Below are 16,647 nucleotides of genomic sequence, written 5' to 3' on the forward strand. Positions count from 1 at the left end.
GTTCCTTTCTTCTGGCGGAGCAAACTGAGGCCAGCCTCTGGTTATGATGCAGAACTCTGTCCCTATGGGCAGATGTTGCACTAATCACTAAGCTGTGAATGCCTCGGGTCACTGTCTCCCCTCATCTGTTCATGAGCAAGTGGCTTAAAAATGTGGGGAAGGAGAAATTGTACGGTAACGTTGATGAGCTTTTAAAGTTCATCTAACAGCTGCCAGATGACAGGGTTATGCTTTAGTTAGGTGAGCAACCAGCTGGGACAGAAGTGAAAATGAGCTGGGTGTTATGTAGGGTTAATCCTTACTGGATGCTAGTCCACTTGTCAAAACGACAGTACCAGACTATTGGACTTGACTGGTGATGTCCCTGAATGGATGGTTAAGCAGGATAAGGTGTACTGGGGAAGTCTATATGCAACTTTTATCCTGTTGTGCTATACCCAGGCTGTACCACCAGTGACAATTCCCTCAATTCCCCCTAACCAGTTAGTGCGTGTGTGGGCAAATGTGCTGTTAAAGTGTTTCCACCTTGCCCAGGGCTGGACTTTTCCTGTTCTCTTTTGCTGATAATGTGTTAAGGTTACTGAGCCATAAAGTTGCTATTTTGAGCCTGGAGCTCTCGGGTTACTCATTTATTCAGCTTAACGCCTCGGAATAATGTGTCACAGAAAGCAAATAGCCTGATTGATGGAGAGGAACCAAAGATGAACTGTAAATACAGGTCCCTGTTTAGGAAGTCAGTCAGTCAGTTACCATCCTTTGGCACATTAGGGTACTCAGACAAAAAAGTCAATAGTGGAAGCAACGGATGTTATTCCAACCTCTCTCTAATGTACCCATACATAACAGGTATTGTGAAATCCAGCTAAACTGTGCCTGTGCAGGAAATAAAACGTAGGTCTTCCCACTCAAGAGTCCTGAGCCTCATGTAAACTGGTGGAATTGCCCTGGGGAAAAATCAGTGGTAGCTAACATGGTCTGTTCCTCAAAGGACAGTGTTTCTAGCAAAATCAAATCATTTAAATGAGCAGAAAATTAATGAAAACTCCCCAGACTGGGCTTCAGACCATTCCTGTCACCCTGGGATTGGTGCTCTGCCTGCTCCTGATCCCAGTCTCTCAGGCAGCAGCCACTCTGGTGGACCTTTCTCCTTCCTTGACTCTTGAATCCCAGGATGAGTTTGCAGGGCTGGCAGCAATGTTCTAAACGCACTCATTCATGGTTAATAAGGAAACAACATTGCTATAATCATGGAAGCTCCTCTGTGCTATTGGCCACTAACTTCTGAGAGCAGAACTGCGCGTTAAGGGCTGCTCCTGCAAGCTCTGGGTGTGCAGAAATCCCAGTGAAATCAATAGGTGTGTAAATTTGGGTCCTGATAGAGCTGATTTTGGGGCATTGAACCTGAACCACCTCTACTTTCGACTCTGTGGAAGTTCAGATCAGGATCAGAACTTCCTGGCTCCGGCCCATTTCGAAACAGAAATGCCATTTTAAGACACAGCTTGAAAATAAATTAACCTCTAACTGTGTGTGGCCTAGGGCTTAGAGAGAAGTAGGTTGTACCTGTAGCAGCCAGTGTCCTTGAGCGCTGTATGATGGCTCCAGTTACCGCCACTGCTTCCCATTCAGGAACCATATTCCTTTGTCAAATGTTCCTTTACTTTGCCAAGTTTCCCTATAGTACTTCATAATTTGTTAAAATTAACACAGAAAATCAATAGAAACAAGGAAAATAATCCACAGTGGATAGGGGTGGGTGGGGAGCACCCTAATTTTGGAAGCATGTGTGATCATAATGCATAGTTATGTCTCTAATGCTGGTAGACCCCCATTGGCAAAGACAACTGGAGAAACGTGATAGGACAGTTGTCAAGCTAACTTCAGTTGTGTGTGTTTGTGCGGATACCACAGTAAACAGACTTGTAAAACTAATGTAAATTGATAGCTCCTCTAATGGGCAAGTTGCTGCTGATGAGGTGGTGAGAGACGGGAAGCTATCGTTCTCATCAGAGTGATTTCACTCTGGAGGCAGAATCTTCTGCACATGGTTACAATGTGCTTCGGCCATTAGAAGCTCACTTGTTGCTTACATTGGCATGAATGTAGCACGTGGTGAATGGTACTGGATTGAGAGCCGTGAAGACTGATGTCCTCTCGTACATAAGAGATATGCCCCATGTAGCGATAGTGCAGGCTCTCTTATAGTGCTGGAGGGGTGGATTGACCTGATGTTAGATGGTATGGCTGGGCCAGAATTCCTTAGGTGTGTTCATCAATTTATGGTGTATTTTAAGCTTTCATTTAAAATAGTTTCCAGCCCTGAAGAAAAGTTTACAAAGGAGATCTTATGATGAGGTGCTATCTTCAGAGTCTGCAGAAAGCCTGAAACAATGAGCATTTTATTTAAATCTGATGCTAATGCTGAAACCTAATGATAGTGCAAATATCGTTAATTATTTTGCTGCTGAGCGGAGGACCTGAGTTCTGTTCTTTCTGACTGAAGTTCAGTGGGGCCAGGATGGTGTGTAGGATAGCGACAGTTGTGAAGTTATTTTGGCTGCCTGGCAACATGGACTGCAGGCTTGATAAGTGGCCTGAACGGATAATCTAGTTCTAATCTAGCTTGCAAGTACCTCTGTATCCTCTGATGAAATGTTGTTGTGTAACTTTGCTAAAGCAGCTCTTAGTAATTTGACCACAAGGTCTCTCTGGGCTTTCTACACAACATTGCGCTATTCCCTCACTTTTCTTTTCTGCAGTGACAGAAGTACCTCACTGCCTCAACTGCTAACTTCCACCGTCCTGGTATAATAATAATTTGATCCAGCCATCCCAGGATGTCTGTGCAGGGCCTGAAATTGGAGTCTCTCCATTAACTTCAGTAGCTTTGGTCAGGTCCATAGGGAATAGCCTGTTTAAGTTTGCAGCCCTGTCATGCAGCCTGTTAGGGTCATAGTGGTAGGGTCATAGTGGTTTGTTTAGTTGGGTGGGGGAAGAAAACAGTTGCTCATTCATTCTCAGCACCTCTTCTTCACATGAATTAATCCTGTTGTAGAGCTGATTATTTTTTTCATAGATCTGGCCCTAGTTCTTAATGATTTGCTGGCTGAGAGGTGAAAACACCACTCGCCATGTGTGTGTTATCGTTCTTTTATGTTGCATATGGCCTTGTAGACTCTACTCTGGTTTATGAAGGGTGTGAGAAGAGGCTGCAGAGAGCTTTAGCCTGCATGACCATTCAGCTTGCCTTCAAGGGTCACCTGTGATCTGGCCGGCCAAGCCCAGGGCTGGGAGTCCGAAGACCCTGGGTTCTGGTCGCAACTCTGCCGTTGACGCACTGCATGACCATTGTCATCTAAACACTTTGCCTTAGTTTACTTAATCTGTAAAAATGTGCTTGCCCCCTTTTCAATGCACTTTGAGAACCTTGGATGAAAAACATGGTGTAAGTGCAAAGTCGTTACACATGAAGTAATATAGATTCATTAGTTCTTCCACTGTGGTCCACAGAGCACTTACCTATTGTATAAGGAGAGCTGGCTAGTCACAAAGCTTTAGCATCTCCTTGTTTCCAATGCTAAATTGCATAAAAAGACATCTGAAAATACATTCCTGCTATTAGCTGTATTAAAGTAGCATGCAGAGGCCCACCAGCAATCGAGACTCCCATTGTGCTAAGTGCTGTACAGACACATATTAAGAGACCATCTCCCTGCCCTGCAGAGATTTTAATCTAAATAGACAAAGGATAGTTGCATGAGGGGTGTGTGTGTGTGTGTGTGTGTGTGTGTGTGTGACTTGTCCAGTCCCCTAGGAAGTCAGATCTCCTAACTCCCTGTCCACTAGACCAGTGGTGGGCAAACTTTTTGGCCCGATGGCCACATCGGGGTGCGAAACTGTATGGAGGGCCGGGTAGGGAAGGCTGTGCTTCCCCAGACAGCCTGGCCCCCTCCCACTTCCCGCTCCCTCCCCCCTCAGAACCCCTCCCCCACTCCTTGTCCCCTGACCGCCCCCTCATGGGACCCCCGCCCCTAACCATCCCCCGGGACTCCACCCCCTATCCAATCCCCCCTATTCCTCATCCCCTGCCCTATCCAACCACCCCGTTACCTGACTGCCCCTCGGGATCCCCTGCCCCTTATCCAACCCCCCGGCCCCCTTACCATGCTGCTCAGAGCAGCTTGTCTGGAGCCGCACCGCCCGGCCGGAGCCAGACACGCTGCCCTGCATGAGCGCGCAGCCCCGCTATCCAGAGTGCTGCCCGCTCGGCGGTGTGACTGCGGTGGAGGGGAAACGGCAGGGGAGGGGCCGGGGGCTAGCTTCCCCTGCAGGGAGCTCAGGGGCCAGGCAGGACGGTCCCGCGGGCTGTAGTTTGCCCACCTCTGCACTAGACCATTCTGCCTCTGCTCACTTTCTGATGATGCTCTGTGCAAGCAAGCAATTGCTGTAGTGCTAATGGTGATGTCATGGGAGTGTGAATGAGAGGAGTGCAGAGCCCATGCAGTCTATCAACAGGAGGAGAGATGGGTCCACAAGACCACCTACGTATTAAGCTGTGCTGCACACTATGAAAGCATTTGAGCACCGCTGCTATAGTTGAAACCATTCCATGTATTGGGTGTTCAAGAAGCCTTCAGCTGGTTCATTGTAACCAAGGGGATGGGGTCTTACCTCACTGGCTTCTTGGTCTCATCCACCTCCTTTGTCTTATCATTTAGATTGTCAGCTCTCTGGGCCAGGGAATGTCATTTGCCATATGTTTGTACAGTATCTAGCACAATGGGGCTGTGGCCTTCTTGACCTCTAGATGCTACTGCAATATAACTGTTAAGACTAATAATTTAAAAGGTGAAGTCATACAAGAAGCACAAATGGAACAACTTGTGTGTGTGTGTTTGTCTATGGAGTTCTTTGAGAATAGAAAGTATTATAAGTGGTTTAGAAATTCAGGCTCCTGCCTCTGCCAGTGTTGGTGGCAGGAGCTATCCCTGGCTTACTGCTTTCCCCCTTCCCCTGTCTTACAAGTGAGTCTCAGACACAGTCCAAATAAACAGTGATTTCCTTAAGATCTCCTCTCCGGTCTCCTCCCCCCGCTCCTCCCCCCTTTTTTTTTAAATGAAGCATTTTCCTGTTTGACATCTTGGTGGTGGTTACCAGGAGGTGGCGCTGCTCCCCAGTGATGCTGAGGTCAAGAGAACGCTTTTAGTTACATGATTTTTTTTCTCTAATGCAAATCATAAATAACGATCAAGGCAAAGCGAGCATCAACAAACCCTCTAGCAAGTCAGTGCAAGGAGAAAAGGATGCCACCGATCTTAAACTCAGCAGCTGACACTGAAAAGCATTTGCTGGAGCGGGCAGGAGATTTTGAGAGGTTAGGGTTTTTTGCTGTTGCTACATCAGGGAGGGGGAAGTTGGAAGGAGTTTGAAAGACAAAAGTTAGTAAGAATGTGGGCCTCTTACAACTTCCCAGGGTTTTATTAACAGCTGTCACATTCACACAGCATAGCGGTGGGCGGTAATCCCTGCTCATTAGCAGCACGAGCTGATGGCCAACAGCCCCCTTGGAAAGGGGCAGCACAAAGGGATCTTCACCACAGTTGTTTCCTGCTGTGGCTCTTACCCCATCTGAGCTGGCTGCTCTGAGAGGCTTCCCCAGGGCTGTGTGTTTTCCAGAGCAGCTTGGACAAGCTGCATGCCAGACCAGAAGCCATAACCCCCTCCTTCCCCACTCCAAGAAAAATATGGACAGCTCCTTAGAAGCTGGCTCTGTAGCTGCCCTTGGATTGGGGTTGGGGGGGGAAGAGAGAGCGAGCAAGCTAGAGGAGATGAACATGAAAAAGGCAGGGTATGGCTGGAAGGACTTAGAAGCTGCCAGAAACTGAGTGGGCATTTCTTAGCCCCTGAGGAGAGCACTGATGTATGCGTGGTATTGGTGGGATGCTGGCTAGAGAGGACAGGGTTGCCTCTACCCTTAGCAGAGCTGGCTAGTGAATAAAAAATGATCATATGGCTGCTTAAAGGCTATGGCTCTGGTGCATAAAGTTCCTAATATTGTGTGTCTCTCTCTGATTCCTGCAGATGTTTATTATTGAGAAGATTGAGGGGATCCACTGCAGCCTACATGAGTTCAGTATCACAGGCTCCACCTATACCCCGGAGGGAGAGATGTGAGTACTGACGCCTGGGGCAGACCAGGGTTGGGCTATGCAGAGTTTTTAGCAACTCTCTGGTGCTGAGCAACTGGTAGTCTCTGTGCAAAACTTGTTTTCTACAGTGTGGCCTAGTGGATAGAGGACTGGACTGGGATTCAGAAGAACTAGGTTCTATTCCCAGCTTTGCCACTAGCCTGCTAGGTGACCTTGGGCAAGTCACTTCACCTATCTGCACCTCAGTTTCCCCATCTGTAAAATAAGGATAATGATATTGACCTCCTTTGTAAAACACTTTGAGATCTACTGAAGAAAAGCCATAAATATGAGCTGGGTATTCTTCTTCTTATTATTATTAATGCAAAGAGCTTTCCATGTAGTATAGCGAAGTGAGACACTCTGATTGCGCCTGTAAATGCGGCCCTGGATGCAGAGTAAATGGGAAGGATGATCTTGTGGCTAATTTGTTGGCCCAGAACTTGGGACCAATTCCTGGGTTCAGTTCCCAGCTCTGCCACAGACTCTCTACGACCTTAGTCAAGTCCTTAGTCTCTCTGAGCCTCAGTTCCCCATCTATAAAATAAGGATAATACTATTTCCTTTCTCTGATCCTTTATCTCTTGCCTATTTAGACTATAAGCTCTTCAGAGGAAGGGCTCTTTCTTACAATGTATATGTGCAACATCTAGCACAGTGGGGCTCTGATATCAGTCAGGGCTGCCACATTCTACCTTAATAAATAATCATCATCATCTAATGACTCTCGTGATGATCCAGAGAGGGTAGTACAGCAGGAAACATCAAGTGGTATGGAACAATTTCATGATGAATGAGGTTTTCCATAGTGTGTGGGGTTTTTATTGTTTCAAATTTCTGAGTTTAAGCCATTATAGTAACAATTGGTCACCACTGCTTCCCCCAGCATGTGGGACAAAGCTAGAAACATAATGTGGGGCTGTTTGTTTTAGGAGACAGCATGGTCGAATGGCTCATGCAGCAGACTGAGAATCAATAGCCTGAGTTCTGTTCCTGGTTCTGCCATTGACCGTCACTTTCCACCTCCATCCCTCATAGTCCTCACCTGTAAAACAGAGATAATAAATTCTTCACACGTGTCCTGAGGCTTGGCAGATGGATTGGGATCTCAGCAACGGACAGTCGAGAGGGCACTGCATGGTCTTCCTTATCAAGGTGCCAGTTCAGCCAAGCACATGAGTAATTCCCATTGACATGCTGCAGGATACAGCTGGGCTTTGCTGAACATGAGGCCCCAAGATTGGAGCTGGGGAGAGCCAACGAGTCTTCACCATTCTGTTCTATCATTATTATATGTTGTTGATAGAGTAACTTTTTGCTCAGTACTTATTTATTCCACTTGTCTTGAAATGAGAACTGTCAGAGTTTGATGTGTTTGTGCCACAAGGGTTTCTAGCTGCTGCTTCTAGAAGTACTTTTGTGTCCTCTTCTGCAGTAAGATTTTGTAGCCTATTTAGAGCCAGGCTCATTGAGCCAGGCTAGATGTTCTTACACCTCCTTCCATGTCCCAGAACCTTAGTGAGACTCCTTTTTATTTTCTCCAATGTTGGAAACATTCCAGTGTTGCATCAGACTGCACGTGAGAATGCTATAATCTTCCACTTCCTATGTTGATACCAATAGATTCTGTATACAGGGCGAAATCCACCCCAAGGCAGTGAACCTGCACTAGGTCATATGAGACCATCTACAATCACATAAGCTCCGATATTAAGGGCTTAGCTTGTACATAGGGCATTGTGTGGGCCCTCTGGATGGTGTGAATTTCACCTGGAATATCTAATATTATTAAACGTTATTAAGGTTCCACATGGGATACAGTTTGTATTAAGGGACCATGGGAGTGCAGCATGGAAACGCAAGCAAGTGGACATCAAAAACGTGATTGATCAGTGTTCTTGTTTACATCAACATCCTGTACACACAGCACATCACACTGTGGGGAGTGAGTCATCTAGAGTGTCATCACATCAGGCAACCTAATGCAGTTTGACTAACTCTCCCGCCCTTTGTCTCTCTGAGCTGAGAAATATGCATAAAACAGACTTCACTACCAAGTGCACCTAACTTCATGTTAAGAGGTGTTAAATAGATTTGAGCAAACTCTTTTTGCTTTCATCCTGATGCATGCATAATAAGCTGCCTGTGGGATAATGCCCTATGAAAACATGATCATGCTGGTAGTTTAGGTTCAGCTGGAGAGCAGTATGTCACTTGGGAGCTCCTTTAATTAAGACTCGGTGGTGAGGTACATAACTCTGAGCTTTTACTACTCTATCCCCATCTTGTGAGAGTCACATGGCATTCATTAGACTCCCAGTACTCCCTTTCTGCTATGTACTGTGCTCATTGTAAAACCTGGGAAGGATTTTCTGGGGCCAAATCACTTTGGGCTGCTGCTCACCAACCCTGATCAGGAATAGGGAGCGGATCTCCCCGGAATGTTACTGGGAAACTAATCAATGCGTCAGAAAAGCAATCCGCAGGAGATAGTGTACTTGAGGGGCCGCTCTGAATTTAAACTAGAAGTGGGTGAAAAGCTCAGTGCGGATGGCCTGGTGGCTGAAGTACAGGACTGGGAGTCAGTAGATCTGTTCCAGATCATTTGCTTTTTGACTGCTGAAAAGTCACCCAGCCTCTCTGTGTCTCTCTTCCCCCATGTGTTAACTGAGTATAACACATCCCAAGCTCATAGGCTTAAACCTTGGATAGAAGGTTCAATAGAAAATTATGAGCCAAGTCCTCGGTTGGTGTAAATCAATGTAACTCCACTAACTTCAAGCTCTGCTGATTTACACCCACTGAGGATCCTGTGTAGCTATCCACGCCTTAAATTGCAGGACCTGTTTGTCTTTTCGAGGACCAATTTACAACAAATCATCTAATGGGAATCTGCACTTGGCACGGGATGATTTTTGTCGCCTTGTCTTTTTTAGCCCCTTCCTGCCAGCTCCATCACTCCTATTCACTTAATAACATATTAGTAATTAAATGCACAAAATCTACCTCCAGTCCTCCTCAAGCTGTCTGGAATGAAATACTTTGAGGAACAGCTTTCTGACCAAGAACTCACAGGACTGGTGCTGTGAGGATCTCTGGAGCCCTGTATTTAGTTCTGATTAGTTGTCTTTGTGGCTATCTTGTCCATAGGGAGCATTCAGTTCCCTTCTGCAACTCTTTAAAATACTCTTGCTTCCATTCAAAAAAATGACTCTAATGGCCATATCCGTAATAAATGTCTATGTAGATGATTCTTGTCCTTCCATTGTCTGAGCAATCAGACCTGTGGGCCTGACTCTTACTTCAGTCACAGGAGTCTTGCATTGATGTAATTCTGCGGACCCCAAAAAAGTTATATGTGGTTTACACCAGAATGAGAATGAAGAAAATCAGTCTGAAGAGATCCAGTTTGGCATATAGACTCCGGGGGCGGTGGGGGTGGGGGTGGCTTAGAAACACTACAGACAGATTTGGTCCTGTGGGATTCCTTGTATTTTACCAATTTCCGGTGAGATAAATGTAGATGAGTCCACCTAAAAGTTTTGCTGAATGAATTTTCAAGCAGTTGTTGTGGGGTGGGAGAAAGGAAGTGTTAATACCCCCATTTGACAGATGGGGGAATGTAAGGACACAGAGTAAGTGACTTGTCCAAAGCCCACAAGGAATCTGTGGCAGAGCCAGGATCAGAACCTGGATCTCCGGAGTCCAGTCTAGTGCCTTATCCACCCTCCCTGTCAAACAAATGAGCAAACAATTCTGCTAAGAATGTGGTTTCATACTGCGGACCTCTATGGTGTGTGTAAGTTCAATGAAAACAAAGGTGCAGTCATTTTGGGAGAGGTTTATTTTTTATCTGGGGATGATTTTCTTATAAATTTCAAATGTGTGATGGGACTTGTAGACATGTTGAGGTGGGGAAATCATTTTATGTATTTAATTCCTTTAGCTGTTGTCACTCAAAGCATTTTACAAAAGAGAGCTTGGATCCTTATGCCCATTTTATAGACGGGGGAAGTGACTTGTCCTAGGTGTTGCAGGAAGTCTGTGGCAGAGGTGAGAAGAGAACACAGGTGTGCTAAGTCTCTTCCCCCCAGCCCCCATCTCCTGACCACACTATGTCTCAAAAGAGATTCTAGCATTTCCAGCTCCAATTTATATTTGAAGTTTTCTAATAGCTTTTTAAAAATCCTAAATATCAACAAACTCCCTTTTTTTAAAAAAAAAGAAAAGGAGTACTTGTGGCATGTTAGAGACTAACGAAAGCTTATGCTCAAATAAATTTGTTAACCTCTAAGGTGCCACAAGTACTCCTTTTCTTTTTGCGGACACAGACTAACACGGCTGCTACTCTGAAACCTCCCTTTTTAAAAAACTTCCCTTCCCCGCAGCCTTCTGAATTCAGGGCACCCCACGTTGTTGCTTACCAGGAGAACTGCTGTCTCTGCCCTCGCTGCGTCCTGTATTTAAACTGGACGGCTTTTTGTCACTATGAAAACGGGTTTTTCCGACTTTCTTGGCCCTTGCCGGCTTTCCACTCTCAAGCTGTAACAAGGGCTCCAGAATGTTCTTTCCATTAGGAACTTACAGTGGAATAAACTGATAATGAATGTCTGACAAATTATTTTTCCAGCTAAAGAATGACCAGCTGAGTTTATACAGCCCTAATCTGAAGTTACCTCTGCTTGAGTTAGGATAATTTTCCTGTTTCCCCTGAAGACAGCTGCTGTCTTTTAACCATAATGCAGCAGCCTGCTCACACAAACAAGAAATGGCATTTGGTTCCTTAAATGGTGATTGTGCAGAGCCGTGACTGATGCCTTTCCTGTTAGCTTTGACTCTCGTTCATGGTCACAGGCCATTCAAGAAGTTCAGGGGCCTAGCAGTCACTCTGTTCTTCATTAGAGAGTGTTTGAAAGCTATTACCATTGGATGCATGTTTGCTGCCCTATGTGAAATGGGTTGGGGGCTTTTCTAGCAGCTCACTGCCAGAATTAATAATACGTAGCTTTTATCTAGTGCTTTTGATCAGTAGATCTCAAAAGCACTTTACAAAAGAGGTCAGTAGCATTGTCCCCAGCAATTGGGATCCTTGCTGGCAGTCTGAGCAGAGAATTTTGCAACTGGATTAGCATGGAGTCTAATGGAACTAGCCTTTACTAATGCAGACCCTTTCAACCATGGATGCTGGAATACTCTGACCATTGCATCACAGCAATGTTAACCCCATTCTACAGGTGGGAAAACCAAGGCACAAACAAGTGACATGTCCAAGTTCTCACAGCCAGAGTAGGGTGTAGGAGCTAGGTAACTCCACACTGGTGGTAAACCTTAGGAGAGAAGCAAATGGGATAAAGAATGTTATAGCCACATACTACTAGGAAAGAGATGGACCCTTCACTGTAGGTTCTCTGAAGCCAGTAAGGAGTTTCCAGTCTCTTTCTGATGGAGTTAAGATCATCAGAGGATTCATCCTGACTTTGGCCAATTGGTGTTTCTACGATTATTGGTCTGATGAAGGAAACTGAATAATTGTTTAATTATTTTCCTTGTTTTCATCCTTTCAGTCTTTGAGCATATCCGAATGTGATCATTCTCTTCTTCTCATGTTTTCCTAGCACCTCTGCCTGTTCAGGATTTATTGTTTGTATTACAGTAATACCTAGAGGCTGCAGCTGAGCTCAGGGCCCTATTGTGCTGGGTGCAGTATAAACATAGCAAGGGCCAGTCCTGCCCTGAACTACTCCCAGTCTAGGTAGACATGGCAGACAAAGGGCAGGAGGGGAAATGACTTGTCCCTGTTGATGTAGTGTGTGAGCGGCAGCAGTGAAAATAGAATTGAGGTCTCCAGTTGTCCTATCCATGAGACCATTCTGATTCTCATTTAAAAAAAAATACAACCCCCCAGAGACATTAGCGCGTGTGTACTGATTATGTTCTAATTTGGATAACTGCATTCTGCCCACCTAAACCTGCTGTGATTAAGCAGCAAAGAGTCCTGTGGCACCTTAAAGACTAACAGACGTATTGGAGCATAAGCTTTTGTGGGTGAATACCCACTTCGTCAGATGCAATTCTCCTTCGCTTCTTGTCACAAAGTGCTGTGCTGCAGTGCCATGCGCGCCTTCCATGGCTGAACTTCTGGGGTGGGCAGGGTGATTCCAACAGGGGGAGTCTGTAAAGCACGCCAGGCTCCTTTGGAAGGAGAGACGTATCCACGTGTGTTGTAACTAGGATGGACTGAATGTAAAAGTGTTTAACTCTCTGGACTTGCTGGTTACATAAACTTCTTCCCCCTCCCCCAATGGTTTTGCAGACATAGGCTCCCCTTTTATTAGCAAAGTGCTAGTGCATCGCAGCTGTACTTAGGCAGAGATGTTTCTGAATGTCTCATCAAAGAGTAGTTTGGCTCTATTGCTTAGGAACTGCTAATCGAGAGCAGTTGTTGCACTCATCCTCCTTAAACATCCTTGTGTGCACTGTTCTGCGCCGCACAACTCTTGGGACAAATTGCTTGGGGTGGATGGGAGGTTTTTCCCACCAGTCTTGGGCTCTGATGGATACATGCAGAAATCTTGAACTCCTTGGGACATTCAACCTTCATGCTGTTCCATATCCTGCTATCTATCTCCTTTACTTTATCTCTTTGCCCTTTCTAATCTTCCCTTATCCTTTCTGTGGGCTTGAACTAACGCCCACTGAAGCTTTGGGTCAGAACATGTGTTTGTGTGTGGATCACTGTTGCTGTACTTTGCCTTCAACAATGAGGGCGAGGTTTGCAGCCCCCTTCATTCCCCCTGTACATCTGAGGTTACTAATCTGTGCCCTGACTAGCTACAGACCCTTGAGAGACCAGTGCTGGTACCTTCCTTTGAGACCAAACAAGCTGTCTCTTAAACACAGCTACATTCCAGCTGTCCCTGGAGAAAAAGGAGGGTTGCTTTTGAATCCAGATCTCCTATGCTACTGGAATGGCAATCTTTCTCTTCGGATGTTTACTAACTCCGCTGTTCAAACCTGGTTGACAATGACATGTTGTGTGATCTTTTCTTTTCACTCAAAAAAGAATCCTACCAAAAGTAGAAACTAGATCAAATTACAAAGGATAAATATAAGCAAGTATGTAGGGACAAAATTAGAAAGGTGAAGGCACCAAACGAGATTAAACTAGCTAGAGACAAAAAGGGTAACAAGAAAACATTCTCCAAATACATTAGAAGCCAGAGGAAGGACAGGGTAGGCCTGTTACTCAATGGGTGGGGGGAGGGAAATGATAACAGAAAATATGGAAATGGCAGAAGTGCTAAATGACATTTTTGTTTTGGTTTTCACCAAAAAGGTTAGTCATGATTGGACGTCTAACATATTGTGAATGCCAGTGAAAATTAGGTAGGATCAGAGGCAAAAATAGGGAAATAACAAGTTAAAAATTTCTTAGACAGTGCACTTCTCTCTTCTAATGGGCTATACTAGGGATGCATTTAGCTCATTGGGCCTCTTTTGTGGCACGTATTCCATGTAATTGCAGCCTGAAGGATGACAAGCCCGTTCGGTGTGGACAGTATGACGGCCTGGTGGAACTAGCCACTATCTGTGCTCTCTGCAATGACTCCTCTCTGGATTATAACGAGGTGAGTGTGTTGGATCCTTACCACATTCGCCAAACCAACTGCACAGAGGGTTTTTTAAAGATGTTCCTGCTGGCAATAACTAAAGACACCTCTCCCCCATGCACACGAGGAGAGAGCATAAAGTAATGGAGTCAAGTAGTTAGTTTTGTGTCCATATCAAATTTGTTCCCATGGCCTACTTTGCATGCATAGGTTGGGATAGCATTGGCCAAGGCATTCCTATAGAGTGCCCCATTCTGTTGTGTTAAATATATATTGTGTTAGACACAGCGGACACGCACAAATTTCTGTGCTTTTGTTTGCTCTGCAGGGGGTCCTTTTAGCTTCTAAATGGACTGTAGCCTTTACCTTTGTGTAATGGAGACAGTAGCTGCTTTGTCCCTTCAGTTGAGTGGAACTGAACTATGCATGGGTGGATTGAATACTGCATACAGATGTGGTCCCCTCATCTCAAGAAAGGTATACTGGCATTAGAAAAGATTCAGAAAAGGGCAACTAAAATGATTAGGTGTTTGGAATGGGTCTCATTGAGGAGAGATTAAAGAGGCTAGGACTTTTCAGGTTGGAAAAAAGGAGACTAAGGGGGGATATGATAGAGGTATATAAAATCATGAGTGGTGTGGAGAAAGTGAATAAGGAAAAGTTATTTACTTGTTCCCATAATATAAGAACTAGGGGCCACCAAATGAAATTAATGGGTAGCAGGTTTAAAACAAATAAAAGGAAGTTCTTCTTCACTCAGCGCACAGTCAACCTGTGGAACTCTTTGCCTGAGGAGGTTGTGAAGGCTAGGACTAGAACAGGGTTTAAAAGAGAACTGGATAAATTCATGGAGGTTAAGTCCATTAATGGCTATTAGCCAGGATGAGGGTAAGGAATGGTGTCCCTAGCCTCTGTTTGTCAGAGGGTGGAGATGGATGGCAGGAGAGAGATCACTAGATCGTGACCTGTTCAGTTCACTCCCTCTGGGGCACCTGGCATTGGCCACTGTCGGTAGACAGGATACTGGGCTGGATGGACCTTTGGTCTGACCCAGTATGGCCATTCTTATGTTCTTACGATTTTCAGAAGAGTGGCCTGCCTTTTGCAAGTACAAATTGCACCTGCATTCATTTTATGCCTGAGCTCAGATCCTTGCACCTTTGTGGGTGCAGAACAGATGGCCAGAGGCACAGATACAGAGGTTTGCACTCCCCACCCCCTGCAATATATTTGTAGGAACAAACTTTTCAGGTATCAGTTGAGCCTGAACTAAAGGTTGCTGGGCTTGAAAGTATTCCCCAAAACTATGTGCATCATCCTTACAGGAAGATTGTTACACAAACACAAAGCAGCATTATTCTGACTTGAGCAGCAAGTCAGCATGTATTACAATATTCAGCATTTAATGCACAGTCTGAGTTGACTCCAACGGCAGCCCTAGAGTGAGAGCGCTGCTGTTGGAATTTCAAGAACAATGCAGTAAATACAATCATCCTGGACTTAGTTGTGCAGGTTAGGAGACTGGTCCCACAGCTCATGTTTTTCTTTTACACTGAATGTTTGCGTTCCTTTCTTCCTGCCGGCCAGTCAAAAAAAGCCTACGAGAAGGTGGGAGAAGCAACTGAAACAGCCCTGACCTGCCTGGTAGAAAAGATGAACGTCTTCAACACTGATACAAGCAACCTCTCGAAGGTGGAGAGAGCCAGTGCCTGCAACTCTGTGAGTAGGATGAAGGGACAAAACCTGTGGAGTGAGGGAAGGGGCAGAGGGAAGTTGCATGGCTGCTTGTGCAAGAATTCTCCCTGAGTTACCAGAATAAGAGGTTGGAGTGGACTGACCTATATCAGATTCTCAACCACTTGAGCTCGCAAAGGAAATGGGATACCTACACCCTAAGACAACATCTCACCACCCAGGCCAGGATTTCCAAAATTAACTAGTGATTGTAGACTCTGTAAAGGTGCCTGGTTTTCAGAACGTGCAAGTGAAAATCAGAGCCTTTAAAAATGGTTCAAATTGGGCACCCAAAGCCACTAACCCCACCTGAAAATCTTGCTTTCGTGTCACAGAGTATGTCCACACATCAAAAGCTGTGCACCGGCTAGCCTACCTGAGCTAGCTTGACTCTAGGATAACAGTGGTAGCTGGGACAGCTTTAGCCACCGGTAGTACAAGCCCAGCTCGGACCCTGTGTACGCATTCAGCTTGCTAGCTCCAAAGCTTGCACTGGTTTCACTACTACTGTTACCCGCAGTAGCTTGATTCTAACTAGCTCATGTAGGCTAGCCCAGGCACAGCGCTTCCTGTGTAGAAATACCCTTCGGCTACACCACAGGGCTGAAATTTGCAATCCCTTAGTTGGCTTTGATGATCATCAGCCTAGATGTTCAAAGGCACCTGAACAGAGTGCTCCTTTAGATGCACTGTATGGAGCTGGGAGTGTCTGTCTAAACCAATGGGATGCACTGTGCTCCTTTAGATCTGCCATAGAATGGTGGCCATGTCTACCCTAGGCTTTTGCAATAAAAATAAAACAAAAAATTCATCCCTTTGCTTCCATGATGGAGCTGAACCACAGTAGCTACAGTGGGTGTGCTGGTCTAGGCAGAGCACCCGCCACCTGCTGGTTTTCTAAGTACCATGTTGTCTTACCCAGCTCAGAGCAGCTCTGTATCATACATCTGTTGGAGCACGGTCCCTGCCAGTGCTCCCACTTATGCTATCTATTGCCAGTGGAGCTGAACCAGTGGGTGATTTAGAGGAATAAACCAAGTGTAGTCAGGGTTTCTGTGTCTTAAGAGGTGGTGTGAAAGTCATGACGAAACTGGGAAGCTTCTTTTGCATCTAGC

The 16,647-nt window shown here is 45.4% G+C and overlaps 1 protein-coding gene across 2 annotated transcripts in view; it reads left to right on the forward strand.

The window, feature by feature from the left end:
• The window catches only part of ATP2A3 (ATPase sarcoplasmic/endoplasmic reticulum Ca2+ transporting 3), a 136,314-nt gene that overhangs the window by 89,381 nt on the left and 30,286 nt on the right, over positions 1-16,647 (forward strand). For both annotated transcript variants that reach the window (XM_077836373.1, XM_077836374.1), the window contains exons 9-11: positions 6,082-6,170; positions 13,714-13,816; positions 15,386-15,517. In XM_077836373.1, coding sequence (XP_077692499.1) covers positions 6,082-6,170; positions 13,714-13,816; positions 15,386-15,517 — 324 coding nt within the window. The remainder of the gene's footprint in view (positions 1-6,081; positions 6,171-13,713; positions 13,817-15,385; positions 15,518-16,647) is intronic.

The sequence above is a fragment of the Eretmochelys imbricata genome, chromosome 17 (genome assembly GCF_965152235.1).
Source record: "Eretmochelys imbricata isolate rEreImb1 chromosome 17, rEreImb1.hap1, whole genome shotgun sequence".
In the NCBI taxonomy this organism is placed as follows: domain Eukaryota; kingdom Metazoa; phylum Chordata; order Testudines; family Cheloniidae; genus Eretmochelys; species Eretmochelys imbricata.